The sequence below is a fragment of the Gymnodraco acuticeps genome, unplaced genomic scaffold, assembly GCF_902827175.1.
Source record: "Gymnodraco acuticeps unplaced genomic scaffold, fGymAcu1.1, whole genome shotgun sequence".
Classification (NCBI taxonomy): Eukaryota; Metazoa; Chordata; class Actinopteri; order Perciformes; family Bathydraconidae; genus Gymnodraco; species Gymnodraco acuticeps.
Window position 1 is genome coordinate 1040758 of NW_022990747.1, and position 20443 is coordinate 1061200.

The 20443-nt window shown below is 43.3% G+C and overlaps 1 protein-coding gene across 2 annotated transcripts in view; it reads right to left on the bottom strand.

The window, feature by feature from the left end:
• The window catches only part of LOC117556709 (MAM domain-containing glycosylphosphatidylinositol anchor protein 1), a 198876-nt gene that overhangs the window by 114920 nt on the left and 63513 nt on the right, over positions 1 to 20443 (bottom strand). For both annotated transcript variants that reach the window (XM_034232201.1, XM_034232200.1), the window contains exon 4: positions 16140 to 16314. In XM_034232201.1, the coding sequence (XP_034088092.1) occupies positions 16140 to 16314 (175 nt within the window). The remainder of the gene's footprint in view (positions 1 to 16139; positions 16315 to 20443) is intronic.

Below are 20443 nucleotides of genomic sequence, written 5' to 3' on the forward strand. Positions count from 1 at the left end.
AACTTGTGGTGAGTCCATCAATGCCAGGTTCATGAAAGGTTATTAGATATATATATTAAATATACTCGGTTGGTAAGAACATAAAACCTTGAAAATACAACATCCTTCTCCACGGACTAGTTTAATTTGTATCCTTCAGCAAAATAGGTGTGGTGTCTCGTCAATTGTGTTAGTCGTGTTTGTTTTATGTCTGTCACTTCATGTTTAGTCAAGTATGTAATTCCAAGTCTAGTCAGGTTTCTATGTAGAGTCAGGTTTTCTTGTTACTTCATGTCTTGTCTGCCTATTTCATGTCATGTCTCGTTTTCCCATTTCCTGTTATTATTTTGTACTTACCTCTGGTCTTTCCTTTCAGGCCTTGTTAATTCCTCACTTTGGGTGATTTTCCGTCATCGTCAGCGTCTGTCCCGCCCCTGATTGTTTCCACCTGGTCTCTATTCCCTCATGTATAAATAGTCCTTGTCTCCCTTTGTCTTGTGCCAGTTCGTCTTGTTTCAGTGTGCTTCCATGTCCAGAGACCCAGCGTTAAAACCAGAGAGGAGAGTTTTGTTTGTTTGAAATCGAGAAGTTTTGTTTTGTCCTCGCATGAGTGATTTTTTGTTAAAACTTTGTTTTATTTTTTCATTAAAATCTGAGCCGTCGCATTTGAGTCCAGTATTTTTGTACCCCGTTCTAACAGAACGAACTGGCCAACATGGACTCAGCCGACTCAGAAAGAATTAAAGCAAAGGACAGAGAGCAGAGCTTGCTCACCATGCTGCGCAGCTGGTCTCCATTAACAGAGGAGTTGGTAACCTCACTGATCGCCAAGCAGAATTCCAGGAGGCTGTAACGAATCAAGTTAATCGTGGCGGTTCAAGTGCACGGAGCTCTTGCCCAGCTCGAAGCTGGATCATCTACACCAGGGCTTCTCAAACTCCGGACCAATGTCCGGATCCGGACCGAACTGCAAATCAATCCGGACCGAACCCTGTGTCCCATTTATAAAAAAAAAAAAAAAAAAAAGATTCTGATGTAAATTAAAGTGGACCTATTATGCTATATTGGAAAAAATATATTGTAGGGCCATACCTATACAAATATAGGTCTGTGAAGTTTTTTGCTTAAAATACCAAACAGTTCACCCATTTTAGCCATGCCTCATACTGCTCATACCCCTCTTGTGCAGCCCTGTTAGAGAAACGCGGATTTTGGGTCCTTAGCTTTAAAAAAAAAGAGGCGGAGCTAATGCCTGATCAGAATTCTACCGGAGATAAAGTTAAATTATGTTGTAATAAAACGCCATCCTGTTCTTATCCACATAAAGGATTTTTTCTGAAATAGTATGGATCTCAAATGCTTTTTCTCTCGCGGGTTTATCACAAGGTGAGTTCCTTTTTTGATTTCCTGCTTTTTAAAACACATGTGCTCTGCAGTACAGGTTAGCTCTGAGTGTTAGCGAGGCTTGCTAATGTAAACAAAGACGAGATTACGTCCAAAACACGTTCAAAACGCGTCAGGCATTGTTTCTGATAGCAATTTTCTGTGGGTCCGCTGCCGATTTGACATCAGATTGGCAGCAAATCTGTATCCGCTCGTTGTACCCCTGATGTTAAAATATTTGGGTAACCTACGGAGGAAAAGAGAGCGGGTTTTATTTTCTGACGCTGCTTGAGTTCCCCGACGCACCGGGGACACATATTTATGTATAAAATACATCACAAAGTGCATTTTGCATGACAGGTCCCCTTTAATGTATATTGTCTTGTGTCTGACGCGTTCTGAGAATGAACGTGCATATATTTACTTGTGTGCGTGAGTGTCACGCGCATTTAAGTTAACCACAAGTTTACCTTGACTTTCTAATGCTTCTAATGCCATTTTTGCCAAGATTCAAGGCATTGTCTACAGACAAACAGTGCAATTTCTCCCACTAGTTCAAGCCATGATACTGTATGTGTGTATGTATTGAATGTACATTTTGTTATTATTATCATCATGCGTCGCTTTCCACCTTCTTCTCCAGTAGGACTCAGATGAGGGTGTTGCACTTTTCTTTTCCTTATACATGTGATGTTTTGGTGTTGTTTTGTTTCTTTCCGTTAACCGTCAAGTGGGAAATAAGTTTTTTTGGGTGTTTCTCTTAGTATCCTAAGATACTGTTATGTTTGGCTGTGAAAAAAAAAAAAATTATTATTATTATTATGAAGGGCAGACCATCTATTTGTATTTATTTGTTTTTTTTTTAGAAAGGGGCAGGTCACATAAGATTGTATTCTTCTCCCTGCTCCTTTTCGCTCAATGGTAGTCATGTGTTGTGGCAATTATTGTACATTTGGTTTTGCGTACCATGAGCGGGACAAATGAAATGAAATGTCTGTGTGTATATAGGGGCGCCGTTTATCGACAGACAAGTGCTTGGACCAGAAGGGGGCCCCCAAATAAGGTAGATTAATCCAATCCAATCAAACTTTATTTATATAGCACTTTAAAACCTCCTGACCAAAGTACATGCATAGCGCGCCGAAACTGCTTCTTAATTTCAGTTTCGTTGCTCCGCTCCGGGGGTGTGGGGGGACTTTACTGGCATTGATCCGGACCATTGACCTTGTATACAATTCACAAGTGGACCTTTAACAAAAAAGTTTGAGTACCCCTGATCTACACGGTCTCCTACTATTCCAAGCCCATCCGTTGCATCCGCTGGTGCTGCTGCAGACCACATTCCCTCTTCTGGAACGTCGCTTCGCCTTGCATCTCCAGAAAAGTTTTCCGGGGACTCTGGGGACTGTCGCCCCTTTCTGGTACAGTGTGAACTGCATTTCACCCATAACCCCTCAGCCTTTATCTCAGACTAAGCTAGAGTAGCCTTTATGCTGTCCCATTTAACCGGGCGAGCTGCCGCCTGGGCTACGGCCGAATGGTCCTCTAATTCTCCAGTGTGCCAGTCAGTGAACATATTTTCAGACTCTAAAGCGTGTTTTTCATCACTCTTCACCAGCCAGAGAGGCCAGCCGAGTGTTAATGCAGATTAAACAGGGATCCACAAGAGTGGCAGATTATGCGATACAATTTCGCACTTTAGCAGCAGATAGTGGGTGGAACACCCCAGCCCTTATTGATGCCTTTATGAATGGATTAAAGGATTCTATTAAGGATCAATTAGCACCCCTGGAGCTACCAACATATCTTAACTCTATCATTGCAATGTCTACCCGCATTGATATTAGACTTAATGAAAGGAACAGTGAAAGGTTAAGGACCAGCGTGCGCCCATCTGCCCCACAACGCCCATGGATAAACAATACACCTCTGACAACATCATCCGAGGAACCAATGCAGCTGGGCGGAGCCAGGATCACGGCAGAGGAACGACAGCGCCGTTTCCGTGAAGGATGCTGCTTCTACTGTGGACAACATGGCCATGCTGCATCTTCCTGCCCGTTAAAAGGACAGGCTCATCGGCGCGACGGAGGGCGCTGGTGAGCCGATTTTCTGCAGCTGACTTTCCTCCACGTTCATTGACCAAGGTAAAATTACAGTTACGTGACCACACCATGACTCAGGGGGTACTAGTGGATTCAGGAGCGGACGAAAGTTTGATGGACTGGGGTCTTGTTAAAAGACTGGGCATTACTACTGTTCCTTTGACTTCTCCTGTAGATGCCAGTGCCTTAGATGGCAAGCTGTTATTCAGAGTAACCCATATAACTGAACCCGTTCAAGTAACCATAGATGACATTCACACAGAAACATTAAGATTCCACTTATTTGACTCTGCACTTCACCCTATAGTTTTGGGACTTCCATGGCTCCTCAGGCACAATCCGAATATTGACTGGCGGTCGGGAAACATTAAGAACTGGGGCTCTGATTATAAAGTAACCTGCTTAGCCTCCCCTGGGAACTCCAGACAGTCTGTTAATCAGACAGACATCCCCAATAGAGTTACCACTGACATCAAGTCAGAGTATGCTGACCTGTCCAGAGTGCCTGCATGTTATCTGGACCTAAAAGAGGTTTTTGACAAGACTAAGGCTACTTCGCTACTGTTGTGGAATATTTTCCAAGGCCCATAACTTTGACCCAGTGTATCAGTTCAAACTGTCCTGACTGAGCACAGGCACCTGTAACCTTGGCTGCTGTGCTCTCAGTGTTTTGTCTCCCTGTTCCTGCCTGTTGGCGTCAGCTGATAGAGGTGTTATCATTCTATCTTGTTATGCAGCATGTTGATGATGCTCTCTGAACTAGCTAAATACATGGGTCTGGGGTAGAGTTCTTCAGAATTGACGTGGCAACTCTACCGTGAAGTCAGAACCTCTGACTCTTGGACTTGTGATGTGAATCCTCCGGCCGTTAACTCCAAATAAACCATCATGTGTTTGACATCAAAGCTACTGCTCTTCCCGTGTCTCCTTCCTGAGTCGGTGACTCCCACTACATAGCTACACAGAAGTTTCCTCTACAGCTACCACCTCATCGACCTTATGACTGCCCTATTGACCTTTTGCCTGGAGCTCCGATCCCTAGAGGTCGGCTTTACTCCATCTCTGCACCAGAAAGAGGGGCCATGAAGACGTATATTGACTCTTCCCTTAAGTCTGAACTCATTAGACCGTCATCATCACCTGCGGCTGCAGGCTTTTTCTTTGTGGGCAAGAAAGATGGTTCCCTCCGTCCATGCATAGACTATAGTCCACTCAATGCAATAACGGTCAAGAATAGATACCCCCTTCCACTAATGTCTACAGCGTTTGAACTGTTGCAGGATGCCCAAGTATTCACCAAACTGGACCTCAGAAACGCCTATCATCTCGTCAGAATTCGGGAGGGGGATGAGTGGAAAACAGGGTTCAACACTCCGAGTGGCCACTACGAATATCTTGTTATGCCTTTTGGTTTATGCAATGCTCCAGGTGTTTTTCAGGGTATGATCAATGATGTGTTGAGGAACTTTCTCAACAAGTTTGTCTTCGTCTACCTTGACGACATCTTAATTTTCTCACCGGATGAGGAAACTCACATTCAACATGTCCACCAAGTACTCCAGAAACTGTTGGAGAATCAACTGTACTGCAAAGCTGAGAAATGTGAGTTTCATGTCAAGACGGTCTCCTTCCTGGGTTATATCGTCACCGCTAACCATGTTCAGATGGATCCAGTAAAGGTTAGTGCTGTGGAAGATTGGCCAACTCCCACAAACAGGAAACAGATCCAACAATTCTTAGGCTTTGCCAATTTCTACAGAAGGTTCATAAGAAGCTTTAGCACCATTGCGGCGCCATTACATGCACTAACCTCTTCTCATGTTGTTTTTAAGTGGACCACTGAGGCGGAGAAAGCCTTTCAAAGACTTAAGACGTTGTTCACAACCGCTCCAATCCTCACAGTGCCTGACCCGCAGAGACAATTCATTGTGGAGGTGGATGCCTCGAACGAAGGCGTCGGAGCGGTGCTCTCCCAAAGGTCTGCTCAGGACAACAAACTCCATCCTTGTGCTTTCTTGTCACGGAAGTTGACAGACGCAGAGAGGAATTACGATGTGGGGAACAAGTAACTTTTGGCAGTAAAGATAGCCTTAGAAGACTGGCATCATTGGTTAGAGGGAGCAGAACAACCATTTCTAGTATGGACTGATCACAAGAACCTGGAATTCATTAGAAAATCCAAATGACTAAACCCACGCCAGGCTAGATGGTCATTGTTTTTTAGTCGCTTTAACTTCACCTTGTCATACAGACCAAGCTCTCAGAATGTGAAACCAGATGCTTTGTCACGCATGTACGAGCCTGAACCTGCTGCCAAAAACCTGAAAGCATCCTTCCACTTCATTGTGTGGTTGGGGCAGTGTCATGGCAAATAGAATCTGTGGTGAAGCAAGCACATGGTGAGAGCCCGGCTCCTAGTGGTTGCCCGCAAAATAGGTTGTTTGTACCTGTTTCAGTTCGCTCCCAGGTAATTCACTGGGCTCACACGTCTTTGCTCACCTGTCATCCGGGGGTTAAACGCACAATCTTTATGATAAAGCAACGTTTCTGGTGGCCGGCTATGGAGAAACAGGTGGCAGAGTATGTGGCAGCCTGCACCGTTTGTGCCAGAAACAAGACCTCCAAACAAGCTCAGATGGGTCTGCTGCAGCCTCTTCCTGTTCCACATCGTCCATGGTCACACCTCTCCATGGACTTCGTCACTGGATTACCCGTTTCCGAGGGAAACACCACCGTCCTGACGGTGGTGGACAGATTCAGTAAGATGGCACATTTCATTGCATTACCCAAGCTCCCCTCTGCCAAAGAAATGGCAGAGGTCATGTTACGTGAAGTTTTCCGCATTCATGGTTTTCCCAGGGACATCGTATCGGACCGAGACCCCCAGTTCATCTCAGGTTTTTGGAAGGAGTTCTGCCATCTCCTGGGTGCCACCGTCAGCTTGTCTTCGGGTTACCACCCGCAGTCCAATGGCCAATCAGAGCGGATCAACCAGGAGCTGGAGACCTGTTTGCGGTGTCTCGTTTCCCAGAACCAGGCATCGTGGAGCAAGCACCTGGTGTGGGTCGAGTATGCTCACAACACACTGCCCACCGCAGCTACTAGACTTACTCCTTTCCAGTGTGTTTATGGGTATCATCCACCCTTGTTCCCTGCCAATGAAGGTGAGGTCACGGTCCCGTCGGCACACGCCATGGTCCGTCGGTGCCGCCGGATCTGGGAAGGTGCTCGTCGTGCTCTCCTGCGCAGTGCCAGCCAGATGAAGAAGGTGGTGGATCGGCATCGCAGACCTGCTCCATCCTATAGGCCTGGACAAAGCGTTTGGCTGGCTACCAAAGACTTACCCCTTCATGTCATGTCCAGAAAGCTAGCCCCAAGGTTCATGGGTCCTTTCCAGGTGTCTAAGGTGATTAACCCAATGTCTGTGCGCTTACGTCTACCCAGGTCGCTCAAGGTCCATCCGACGTTTCATGTGGGGAAGGTCAAGCCTGTAAGAGAGAGTCCTCTGGTGCCCGCCTCTAAGCCCCCACCGCCTCCCCGGATGGTTGATGGTGGTCCTGTCTACACTGTTAAGAAACTGCTTGGAGTCCGTAACCGTGGTCGAGGGAAACAATTCCTCGTGGACTGGGTTGGTTACGGTCTCGAAGAAAGACAATGGGTCCCTGCAAGCTTCATTGTAGATCGGAGTTTGATCACTGACTTTTATCAGGATCATCCAGGAGGGTCTGGGACTTCCGGAGCAGTCCCTAGAGGGGGGGGTACTGTGGTGTCTCGTCAATTGTGTTAGTCGTGTTTGTTTTATGTCTGTCACTTCATGTTTAGTCAAGTATGTAATTCCAAGTCTAGTCAGGTTTCTATGTAGAGTCAGGTTTTCTTGTTACTTCATGTCTTGTCTGCCTATTTCATGTCATGTCTCGTTTTCCCATTTCCTGTTTTATTTTGTACTTACCTCTGGTCTTTCCTTTCAGGCCTTGTTAATTCCTCACTTTGGGTGATTTTCCATCATCGTCAGCCCTCTGTCCCGCCCCTGATTGTTTCCACCTGGTCCCTATTCCCTCATGTATAAATAGTCCTTGTCTCCCTTTGTCTTGTGCCAGTTCGTCTTGTTTCAGTGTGCTTCCATGTCCAGAGACCCAGCGTTAAAACCAGAGAGGAGAGTTTTGTTTGTTTGAAATCGAGAAGTTTTGTTTTGTCCTCGCATGAGTGATTTTTTGTTAAAACTTTGTTTTATTTTTTCATTAAAATCTGAGCCGTCGCATTTGAGTCCAGTATTTTTGTACCCCGTTCTAACAATAGGAGTTTGTTTCTAATGAACAACATAAAAAGTTGGTGTTACAGACCAGACATTTCACACAAGACCAAAGATCTTAATGCTTTGCAACAAGCAGACAGCTGTATAACATACGTTTTTAAAGAGACTATTACGGTGAATTTCAGAATCTGTATGGTTCACTCTTGAATGGCACTTAATTTCACTACATATTGTTGTATATCGACGACCCAAGCCCGGTTTGTTACTAAATGAATTGCCAAAACCTGGCCTGAATCGATTAAGTGTGTTGGGACGCATGGACCTCCACTGCACATGCATACTATACAACATGGATAATTGCAACCAGATGCAAAAAAGGGCCAAAACTCAATGAGCTGAAAAGCTTTGTAGCATTTTTTGTGCTGTAATACCAATTTTGCAATATCTTTTGTCAACCGGACCTTGAGACGAGGCAGATAGAGGCTGCAAGTAATGCAAAATCCATGGAGCTATCCGAGGCTGCAATTGGTTCTTTGTGAATTTGCCCCTGAGTGATCTCTTTAATTCGTGGTGATGGGTCAACGTGAGGAATTCATGGTTAACAAATAATGCTGTTAAAATTCTCTTGCACTCATGTCGAAGGTTTCTGTGAGTTTCCAGATAGCCATTCACTTTTTAACTTCACATGATCATACATTACCAATCTACCTGTTCTAACTATGTGCTGCAGACCAAATTAAATTGCGGAGCTATAAAGTAATAACAAAATAACATGATATATCTAAAAATATACCTTTTCAATAGCAATGCCACTGGAGAATACGGACAGTCCTTGTTATACAGAGACAGAATAACAAAAAAGGGCAGGGGATGAAACTAACAACAGAAAGTGGAAGAGAAAAATCCTACCGAGACTCGGTTGACCGACAACACAACGAGACTGAGGAAATCACGAAGAAGTATGCTCAAACGGAAATATATATTGAAGGGAGCAACAGAGAAGACGACGTTAGGAGGGGAGAGACACATGGAATAAGATGTGAAAAAAAGGGGTGATGAGCAAAGAAAATACGTTGGTGTGAGTTTTGGCCGCCCTGCTAGACTTATAGAGAGATTGGTGGTCAGATAATTCACCCTTTGGCTTAAGGCTCGAGCTCTGTGACAGGTCGAAGCTTCTTTTAAACAACCTGTTAACGTTTCTCTCGTTATCTGTCTCTGTCTGCATCACACATACTTGCTTCTTGTAGTACTTGCTCGTACTGAATATGTGTGTGTGTGTGTGTGTGTGTGTGTGTGTGTGTGTGTGTGTGTGTGTGTGTGTGTGTGTGTGTGTGTGTGTGTGTGTGCGTGCGTGCGTGCGTGCGTGCGTGCGTGCGTGCGTGCGTGCGTGCGTGCGTGCGTGCGTGCGTGCGTGCGTGCGTGCGTGCGTGCGTGCGTGCGTTTCAACTCAGTGCCAACAGAGGCAGTGGCTCTTCCTCCTCCACAAGCCCGGACTGGTGTCACCCTGAAGTACAGAGCCCTTGTTGTGACAGAATATTCTGGTCAACACAGACAGACTAAACGCCACCTAGCCTCCCTTTATGCAGAGCTGCCAAGTCTCACCCTTTGAGAGTGAGAGTCACGCAATTTAACCTCTTCACACGCCTCACGCCACACTTGCCATTTCACACGCTTTTTTCCCCCTCTCACTACTTTATAATTATTTTTGTATTTAATGATATATTTCCATAACTTGTTGCTCGAGGCTTGCCGTAGTTCGAATCAGGGACAGGGTGAGTCCGCCCTATTCTGCCCCCGATTGGCTGACCGAGATATGTGATAACCAATCATCAGCCCTCGAGGCTAAATCTAACCAACCCAACGAAAGGCACCACGTATACAAACCAATCAGAGGCAGCTTAGGGCGGGTCATTGCGTCTCTATCCTATGAAGAACAACCTAACTCTATGGCGGAGAAATCGAAAAGTAAACGTGAAACGTCTGTGTCAGCGCCTCAATAATGCCGTGACTGACATTTTCATCTGAAGCGGGAGGTCAAACGGTAGGTAACCACATTATTTTTACAAATATTTTTATTTTGATGAAGTCAACGGTGGGTCTGACTACGTGAGACTTAACGTTACACAGGCTGCTGGTGAGCAGTGTGGCAGGTTGCTGCGGTGGGTTTAACCAGGGTTGCCAACTCTCACGCATCTGGCGTGTGACACACGCTTTCACTCTCAATCTCACGCTCTCACGCTGCCCAAACTATTCTCACGCCAAAAAACAAGAATACCGAAGACTAGAAACGGTTTTGAAAACTTTTGTCACGTAGTGATCGTCTTCTCAATAAAACATCTTTGATAATGTCTTCTGGCCAATCAGAATCAAGATAACGGCGTGGTGTTGTTGCAGGAAGTCCCGACAGAGAATACTTTTGCGGTAGTACATCTCTATATACATCGATACAACATTACGTGTTGATAGAAATCAACACGTAATGAAATAAGACCCCACGGTTTGATGATTGGTAGGTGTGTGGGCTGTCTTTCATTTTGACACACAGAACAATGGGGGCTATCCACCCTTATCCACAATGTAAAATAATTCACACAGCCTCTCCTCTTCTGTGAGGAGCAGCAGGTTCAGCTATTTATTTTTCTTCTCAAGAGAGTACCAGAATGTGTATTTTATGTTAGTATTTCAAAAAATCTCCTGGGGGAGAATCCCCCCAGACCCCCCTGCAGGGGTTGGGCTTTCAGCATGTCAACTCTTTCACCTGTGGGGAAGTTGCAGGATTGGCTCCAGGTCGCCTTTTTATTTACTACAAGACAGATGTGCCTTTTTATTTCACACAGTTCAATTTGGATTGAGACAGGGAAATAATCTAAACCTCAAGCGTGGCGTTTCACTGTCAAGGGGAGAGTGTATGTAATTACATTGCAAATACTGACTTGAGCCCCACCGCTGTATAGGTTAGCCCTACCATAGATTACCCAACAAAAATACTCTCTCGCAACTGCCGACCCGTATTGCGCAAGCGCAGATCTAAGATCCAGTAGAAATGATAACAAAGTAAAAGTCTGCTGCTTATTGTTCTACTAGGCCAAAATAGAGTGTGTTAATTAACATATTTGGCAGTTTGGAGTAAGTCTGTAGATTTGTTTGTGTGTGTGTGTGTTTCATGTATAGGCCTCTCACGATAATTAATTTTGTTGGATACATTTTCCCGGAAATTATTGCGATAAACGATAATATTGTCGGCATATAATGATAATAATATATAATAATAATTCAAGTACATCCTTTCAAACTGCTAGTCACATCCTCATGTAAATGGCAATTTATCGAGTTCATTTTTATTATTTGATAAGTCAATTAATTGCTTATCGCGACAGGCACACAATAAAACAGTGGAAACAAACATGTGTTTGACTTTCATTAGTGAATGAAACTTTGTGCCCTTTATAGTCTGTGTCCAATATTGTGTATTTGTATATATTGTATATATATCCTATATATATGCTACGGTCCCGCTGCTGACACGATAGCAGTCATTTCGTGCGCATATGTGTAATTAAACCATGATATCAAAATCTCACTCCAGCCAGGTACCCAAAGTTGGCAACCCTGCTTTATGGGTGTGAAAGTGTAAGTGTATGTGTGAATGTGTCTTTGTGTTTGTGTGTGCGTGAAACTGTCAGAAACACCAGATCTAGAGTACTTACGTATTACTTCACTGGGGCTTCTTCTAAACACTCAGTGCTGGAATAATAGAGTACACATTGTAGACATTCCCATAGCCAGTGACAGTAAGGGTGATAAGTGCCTAAGCTGTGAAAGGGCTTGTGTACATTTGCAGATGTATGGTCTTACACTCCATTGACTTTTACTGCTGTCACATACAAAGAGGTTAGTGCCAGAACTTTGAAAAAGTCAAAAGCCTGAAAATCAGCTAGGAAGGTTTACTTCTAATCGACTGTTTTCTTTAGTCTTTAGGGGGGATGTGTAGGGTCAGACTTTGAAAACACCTGCATTAGGGAGAGGGCATTAGTATGTTATGCATTTAATTTGCAATGTCCTTGAGTCAACATTGTCACAGAAGCAAGACCACTGAAAGAAACATCCCTGCAAAGGCAACAGCACCATGAATATCATCAACTTCATCTTCACACATTCCCATAAAAGATAACATACATCAATATTACCATCAGACAGTATTTATAACTTTTCCACTTACCTTCATGTGTCTTGAAGAGAGTATTGAATCCATAGAGAGGATTTAATATACACTTACCTAAGATAACCATTTTTCTAAAGCTAAAGTATCATTGGTTGGGTTTCTGAACCAAGTCCATCCCATCAGTAGAGGCTACTTAAAGTTATACCCGCCTGCTCACTGCCCCACTGCCTCAATGGTTAGAGTGCCAGGTCATTGGTCAACTGGTTGAAACATGTGACCTCGTGTGATGGAGGTCTGACGGGGACAGATGGGTGTTTGCAGTGGTGTGTTAATGAGGTGTTGCTGGGTGGAAATTAATGGAAAGGTTGCTGTATGTGCTTTCCGGGAAATTAGAAAAGGGAAGATTGACAGAAGGAGCTTTACCTGTATTTGATCATTAAGTACATAGACTTTATAATGTGTTTGCTCAAGGTTCACAAGGATAACAAGCTGGCTGGCATTGATTTTGTTATGTGCTAACTGTATTATTAAAATAGCCCTATGGTCAATAACCAAATATCGGCTAAATGAATGACTAATTTACAGGTTTGATTCATACACTGAACAAAAATATAAACGCAACACTTTTGTTTTTGCTCCCATTTTTCATGAGATGAACTCAAAGATCTAAAACATTTTCTATATACACAAAATAACCATTTCTCTCAAATATTGTTCAAAAATCTGAAAAAATCTGTGATAGTGAGCACTTATCCTTTGCCGAGATAATCCATCCCACCTCACAGGTGTGGCATATCAAGATGCTGATTAGACAGCATGATTATTGCACAGGTGTGCCTTAGGCTGGCCACAATAAAAGGCCACTCTGAAACGTGCAGTTTTGCTTTATTGGGGGGGTCCGAAAACCAGTCAGTATCTGGTGTGAGGGGTAGGGTAGGGTTAGGGGTAGGGGTAGGGGTAGGGGTAGGGTTAGGGTAATGTTGTGAATCGAGTGGCCCATGGTGGTGGTGGGGTTATGGTATGGGCAGGCGTATGTTATGGACGACGAAAAGTGTTGCGTTTATATTTTTGTTCAGTGTACTATAAGAGGTCTAAAGAATTGGAAAAGGAGGAAAGAAAGGTTTCTGTGAGAGTTGTGGTAAAAAAAACAGAGCGAAAATTAAAAGAAAGGAAGCGAAAGAATGAGACACAGTCATACAGGGTGTTGGATATTGAAATATAAAGGTGAGTTTTGCATGATGCATCATTTCTTTAATCCTGAATCTCCACACATTTTCTCTGCTGTCCTTTCAGTTCAAATCCATCATTCACTCTTATCAACTGTTCGTCTTGCTCTCACACATTGCACTTTGAAGTGTAAGTGTGTGCTTTGGTATGAGTGTATGTGCTTTCGGACATATTTGGGTTGTGCATACTTGAAAGTGCTTTAATACTACTGTGTGCATTACACTTCATCTTCATTTATGTAAACGTACATAAAGGTACAAGTGTGTGAAGAGCAGCCAGTTGTAATAGTGTGTGTGTTTGTGTGTGTGTTTGTATGCATGATGTCTTTCATACTGCTGTGTTTGGTTGAACCTCACAGTACCAATAACATGGTTGCATCACGCACTGGTGTGTGTGGTTCAGAGAAGAGGATAGGATGGAAGGAAAACAAGATGGACAACATGAAAGAAGGAGGAATAAGGGAAACAGAAGCGAAGGAAATAGTTAATTGAATGTGTCGTGGATGGTCATACCAGTCACACAACAGAGGCAGCCCTTGTTTATGCCATGTGCAGGTAACAACATGTTCTGCCCTCTAGTCCCATAACTGGTCTGTTGGTTGCATACAAATGGAAAAGCATGAGTGCCTCTCCCTTATTATGTGCTTCTCTCCTTTCCCTGCTGAGATTCTTCACATTGCTGTCTTAATTTTTCTTTTCGCCTCTCCCTCCATTTGTCTTATTCCTTTTTAAAATGTCCCTCTTTTTCCCCTTTTTGGAGTTAAATACGTCTACCTTATCGCTACAATCTACTCAGCCACGATCAATCATCAGCCTTTTCTTGTTCAGCTTTTCCCTGTCATTGAAGGTTTCTCTCTGCTTTGTTTTTTTCCTTGTAAAGTAGAGTGCCACTTAACTTTCACATCCAAAAGACAGGATCAGGGTAATCAATAACATACAGTATCATATTCTGTTTATTTAAAGTAACAATTCCTGTGTGCGCTTGAACTACACTTATTTTTCCATTTCTCTTGTGCCATCTCTGTAGAAAAACCATGGACATGTCATCTTTGACATCTCCCATTGGCTTTTGACAGGACTTTTCGGAGCCAGGCGTTTGTGTTTACCAAGCTGCCATGTTGTCAGCGGTTTAGAGCCAGAAACGACACATCTAAGCAACAGATCTCAATCCAAATGATCACTTACTGATGACTGTCAAGCTACTTCCAAATTCAAGCGACTTGTATGTCAGGAGAATAGAAGCTGGGGACTAGCAGATAAACATCTTAAAAATAAACCATGTTGATTTTTTTTCTTTTAATTTGCCTACCACGGACCCATAAATATAGGCAATTAGTTTAGAATATCTCAAGAGATGTTGGTTTTCTTTTCAGCTGGCCGTCTGTTCAAATTATCTTCAAGGACACTCAGCCTCGGTGGTTACGGTTTGTTCCCTCCCTGCTTTCCCCCTATTTTCTTACCCTCCAATACATCTTTCCCTCCACGTTCATTTATCTCTCTAACTCTCTGTTGTTTTGTAGCAAAGCTTTGGCTAATTATTACATCGTGCTCGCACTGAAGTCGCCCTGTGAAGAAGCGTTGCTGATCGCTGCTGGGTCTAACGCGGCATGGGGGATGGAGAATTGAACAAGCATAGGCCTTCAAAGCTAGTTAGCTTCACAGAGCACCTGTCACAACTACACGCACGCTGCAACCTGTTTACTACCCAAGCCCCCTGCAATTACCAGCTCCCCAGCAGGGACAAAGCTAGCGCCTGGAGAGAGTTAACACTAAGCAGGAAGAAGGAGGAAGAGGGGGAGCCCCTTTAAGAGGCTGAGGCAGGGTGGGTGTATAAGTGACAAATCCTAGAAGGAGAAGCATGGTGCGAGCATGTATGTGTGTGTGTGGAGAGGGTGGGGAGAGGGTGTTGTGCTGTATACAAAGCAGAGCAGAAGAAGAGAGCAAATGAAAGACAGGTAAAGGATGTTTAGTTTTATTGGGCCCCTGGACAATCAGCCTTTTTATATGAGTCTATAAACCAACCATTACAATGATTGAATCAATGAAGGAAAGGACTGTCTATGTAATAAACTCCTGTAATGGATGGGTAAGGTTTTAAGGGGGCTGGGAATTAAATAAGCATGTGTAATTATTGATGTGTCTCTGTTATATAGTTGCATGTGCGTCAACCTGTCGCCAAGACCTGGCCCCTGACTCACAGGAACAGTGGGGCAGTGAAACAAGCAGCAGCACGGGGCCCCTACAACACACTGCTTCTCAATGTCTGTGTCTATGACAGACAACCACAAATGGCCCATCACATAGCCAGGCTGCTGGAAAAGGTCAAAGGATGTGGAACAACGTTTGTTAAAGAAAGGTAATCGATTAATTATCAGCCAATTAATCATTAATATGATAATAATGGCAGGCACTGTCAAATCTAAGGATGTGACAGAGCTAAACAGCAAGAAGAAATCTTCATCCGAACCGCTAAACATGTGTAAAATGTTGTTATTTTAGTACTTTTTAAATAGTAGGGACATGTTTTGTTGAGAAACAGTGCGTTAGGGAGCCCGTACCACCTGGACTAACTGTTATAAAACTCTTTGTCCAACAGACTTCACTTTTTTCCAGGAGTATCTGATACAACTTCCCCCCCCCCCTCATTACACTCATTGGTGAAGAACACACACCTGCAATATCCGTAAAATAACCAAAGTTACACTACAGGCAAAACATTGAGATGTTCATTTTCAACGTGTTGCAGCATCTTATCTATATCCTTTCAAAATACTGCACTTCTTTTTGATCTATCCTCTTTGCCCGTAATCCTCCTACCATGCTGTTCCACCATAAGTCATCAGATACTCCTGGAAGCCATTCCCAACTGAAATCTCATCATCCATCCAATCTGTCTTTCATCTTTCCTCCTCCAATCTTTCCATCTCCCCCCATCTTGGTCTTACAGTGGGAATGGCTGTAGTGATAGTTAGCTGTGGTCCAAAAGTGGAAGGAGTTATTTATTTTTCTCATCTCTCTCCCTGCCCACTTACACTGCACATCTACGCGGATGGACTTGATGGCAGCCACCCCCACCCCGTTGTCGGCCTTGCAGTAGTAGCGACCCCCCTGCACCCTCTGGATGCCCTCAATGCGCAGCGTCTCGTTGTAGATTGATGTTTCTTGGAACTTGTCTGATGCACTGCCTGCAGTCTTTGTCCACCGCACCTGAAGAGAACAGGGAGAAGAGAAAATGTTCAATTGACGAAGATGCTGTCGGTGAAAGCAAGGTGAAACCAGAACAGAATCAGTCAAAATGTGAGGGGAAATAGTTCAGACAGCAGCAGAGACAATGAGTCAGAAGGCAGGCTTTGACAATTGATTGCCCAAAAACCTAAATGATACAGTAAGAAGCAAAAATGCTGAAATCGACCACTCTATACAAAGGCATATTCAACTTTATGCACCAATAACTAACATTTGAAAGTGACTTTCTGGTCCAGTTTCCTACAAAGGAAATGAGGGACACCTAATTATTGAATAGACAACACTGATTGAAGATTAATTTATCTTCTTCAGCAAGGTAAGATGTTAAAATAGCAATAGTCATTTTAGCAAATAGTCAAACACAACCAATGTTTGCATTCATGTAGTAAGAGTCATGGCTATTGAGGATTTTCTTCTGACTGTGAATCACGCTACAAAATCCGCCCCATATTAGCAACAATATAACCATATAATCATTTGTGAGACAGATTGGAGAGCATGTATTTCTCTGGGCAAGTCTTGAATAACTATAATATGTCTGAGATACTGATAAAAAATTATAAATGAAGAGAGCGGTGACTTTTTTCTTGGTGATAAAATCTGTCTGCTCCATAGAGTGGGAGTTAATGACACTAAGCGCTGCACTCATGGTGTCCTGATGCTAAACTCAGACCATTTAGAGTTTTGACAAACTCTATATGGCTTTTTCACGCCTCAATTATCCCATCAAGCCGTGGGAATGCTGCACAGCCGACAGCTACATGATACTTCCACTTGATTAATCAAATGCACAAACACACACAGGCTCCAGAGATACATGAAAGCCTGAGCACTGGTTATGTTCCCTCTTATGTGTGTGTGCAACTGTGTGTGCACAGTCCATTAATCCCTATTAACCCTTCTGTCTGTTATCAACCTCGACGAGACTATCAACCATGTCCTGTTGAGGAGGTCAGAGAGGATAATGGGCAAAAGTCATTGATGTGTGTGTGCATGCAAATGTTTGTGCGGATAAGTGTTTTCTTTCCTGATTTAATGCACAGTTGTCTGCCTGTGTTCCTGGATATGTACATAGTACTATCGCCGTACATTTTCAATGCTGGTGTGTGTAAGTGTGTGTGTGTGTTCTGGTTAGAAAGCAGGTTATATGGATCAGCAGATGATCAGGGCCTGTGTAAACACTCCCTGCCTGTTTATTCAGCTCTGTTTGTGGGAAGGATTTGGAGGAGGCAGACTGCCATTGATCACACCAGCCAAGGTGAGCAATGAACCGAACCCTGTCTCTCCATGGTTTAGTGACTCCAGTTTGCGTGTGGGTGTGTGTGTGTGTGTGTGTGTGTGTGTGTGTGTGTGTGTGTGTGTGTGTGTGTGTGTGTGTGTGTGTGTGTGTGTGTGTGTGTGTGTGTGTGTGTGTGTGCGTGCTTGTGTGTGTTTGTTTATGTGTGTGTATGTTTTGTGCAAGACAAAAAAGGAGAGATAGTGAACGTGAGCATAAAGTGTGCATTTGTCTTTTCATGCTTTTATCCTTTCTATTCAAGGATTAAAAGAGGAGGGGATAGGATCTTACAAATGATGGACGTTTTGCCGGCTTGTGTTTAGGACAGGAAGCATTTAAGAGTCATTCCTAGGATTATAGTTCAGGAATAGAAAGAATAGTTTCAAATATGGCAAGAGCATTGGATTTGGGCTTTGGACTTTAAATGTAAAATCATAATGTGTCTCAGTGAAAACTCATCTGTTCAACATCGCCTTCCAACAATAACTCACTCCCCCCGCCCCCCCACTTACACTTCCATTTCTGCCCCCTGTTTTATGTTTATGTTTTTATTATGTTTTATGTCTTGTCCTTGTATGTTTCTTTGTAAAGCGACCTTGAGGTTATGAAAGGCGCTATATCAATTCAAGTTATTATTATTATTATTATTATTAAGCAGTTGTGTCCCTTTTTGTGTGTGTAAAAAAGGGTCGAGGATGAAGGAAAAACATAGCCGGAGAAGAATAAAGTAGGTAAGAAGACGGAATGTGTAAACGTTCGAGTGAGTGCGAGAATGAGAGGAATGATATATGCATACAGTATCGCTGGCAGCTGTGCGAGGGTGAGAGAAATAGTGCCTCACACCCGAGTTGCTACACCGGAGAGGCAGATGAAGCAAAATAGATGGAGGTGATATTGCAAATAAAGGGGACATTGTGTGTGATGCAGATGACTGGCGGGCAGGAGAGGAGCCTATATCTGCCTGTGACACCAGGAGCTTAAAATCATCACCTGCGCTCTCTTTCTCTGACCTCATTCGCTCTCCCTCCATACCGCTTTCTTCTCTCTTCTTTCAATAGACATGTGATGCTGCTCTATTTTCTCACTCAGGTCCCGACGGATTGGTCTGGATATCTTTCCCAGTCCTTTTTCTCTCCCTCATCTCATCCCTGTCTGGGCGCTTTTCTCTCCCCTGCCTTTATTTCTTTATAAAATACAGGAAAGCCTAACACTGACTTTCAATCAGATCTTGTGTCTGAATTCACATCCACTTACACACGTAAAAAACACACACACACATTCCCCCAGACGTTCTCCCTCACACATGCTGGGAAAATAAGCAGCTGCGTATGTTGAGTCAGAGCCTTTTGTAATGCTACAAACTCTTACATTTGGTTTGAAGTGTAATGTGAAGGGAAGGTTTGGGATCCCCTGGGATCCAGCTCGACATGAAATGCAGCAGGTTTCATTCACTGTTTCTGTATTCAGCTGGGGGGCCCTTTGCTATCTAAGACACAGACTTTTCATCAGGAGAACAGAAACGCTGTAGAAAACGGTCTTGTCAGTGTATCGTGATGAGGAAGTTGGGGACCACTTTGGCTTTGTGTGTGGTTTTATGGCAGGGTGGGGAGATAGCGCTATTAGGCAATATTCAAATTGCTAGTATTGAAGAGTGCACTAATAATACTGACCACCGCTGAGTGGGCTAGTACATGTTCCATTAGTGGTCACATGTTGTGTAATCTTGATTTGCAATCATTCCCTTTTACACCATGTGTATTCCCAACCAACACAATGCAGTTTCTGCATCAATAAACTTGTTAACAGTATTAACAATTGAATCTATTAAACTCTCTTGCTGACATTGTTATGGAAATAGCTAAGTGAAGAGGTTTTGTTTGATACAAATAACGTCAAGAGTTTAGAGCTTAGTATCCCCCATTGCCTGCTATTGCATTCGTTTGAAATATATTTTGAGTTTTCAGCAGGTGATTTTTGATTGCCGTGTCTTCAAAGTGTAGTGAAGTCAATATTGTTGTGTAAAACTCTCAATTTAAAGCTTTAACTACAGTCAGCAGCAGTCCTCCACATAAAGATGTTTTCGGTGAGTTGTTGTGAAACCCTGCTGTTTATATGCATCAGATAAACAGGCTTTATTGGCAACCTGAAAAGCAAGTCAACATTGTCTCAGCAGCAGTGCCTCATAGTATCTGCAGTGACAGTACATCTGCTGTACTCCAGAATACAGATGGATATTTTATATTAACACACTAAGGTGCCAGTTTAAATAGGTACACACACCTTTCTAAAGCAACTGCAATCTGACACAACCGCCCTGCAATAAAACCAAACTTTATAAAGCTTATTATATTCCGTTTTCATGAGACAGAGAACAAAATATAAGATACAGCTTTCAATGTTTGGCCTCCAAAATGATAGGGCTGAATCAACACCTTGCTGTCAACAAAAAGCAACATTATGAGCTTTGTAAACCTGAGGTTTATTGCAGACTTCTTCTATTGCATTGCATTGCATTCTAGCTGTGTGTATCAAATAAAAAGGCAACAGATTCCAGTTTTAAATCTGTGTTTACTTGTAGGGGAAAAGAGGAGGACAGCTAAAATATGCCTGATGAATATGGATCAGAAAGAGTGAGGGTATAGGAAGAGAAGAGAGGCAGTGAAAGGTGTGCACTTGTTTAGATGGTGAGGGACGAGAAGGCTAATGTGTGCCAACCATACAGACAGGTCAGTGACCTTTAGCTTTCTGTGTAAACCATGCTGTCTCTTCTGTGTGTGTGTGTGTGTGTGTGTGTGTGTGTGTGTGTGTGTGTGT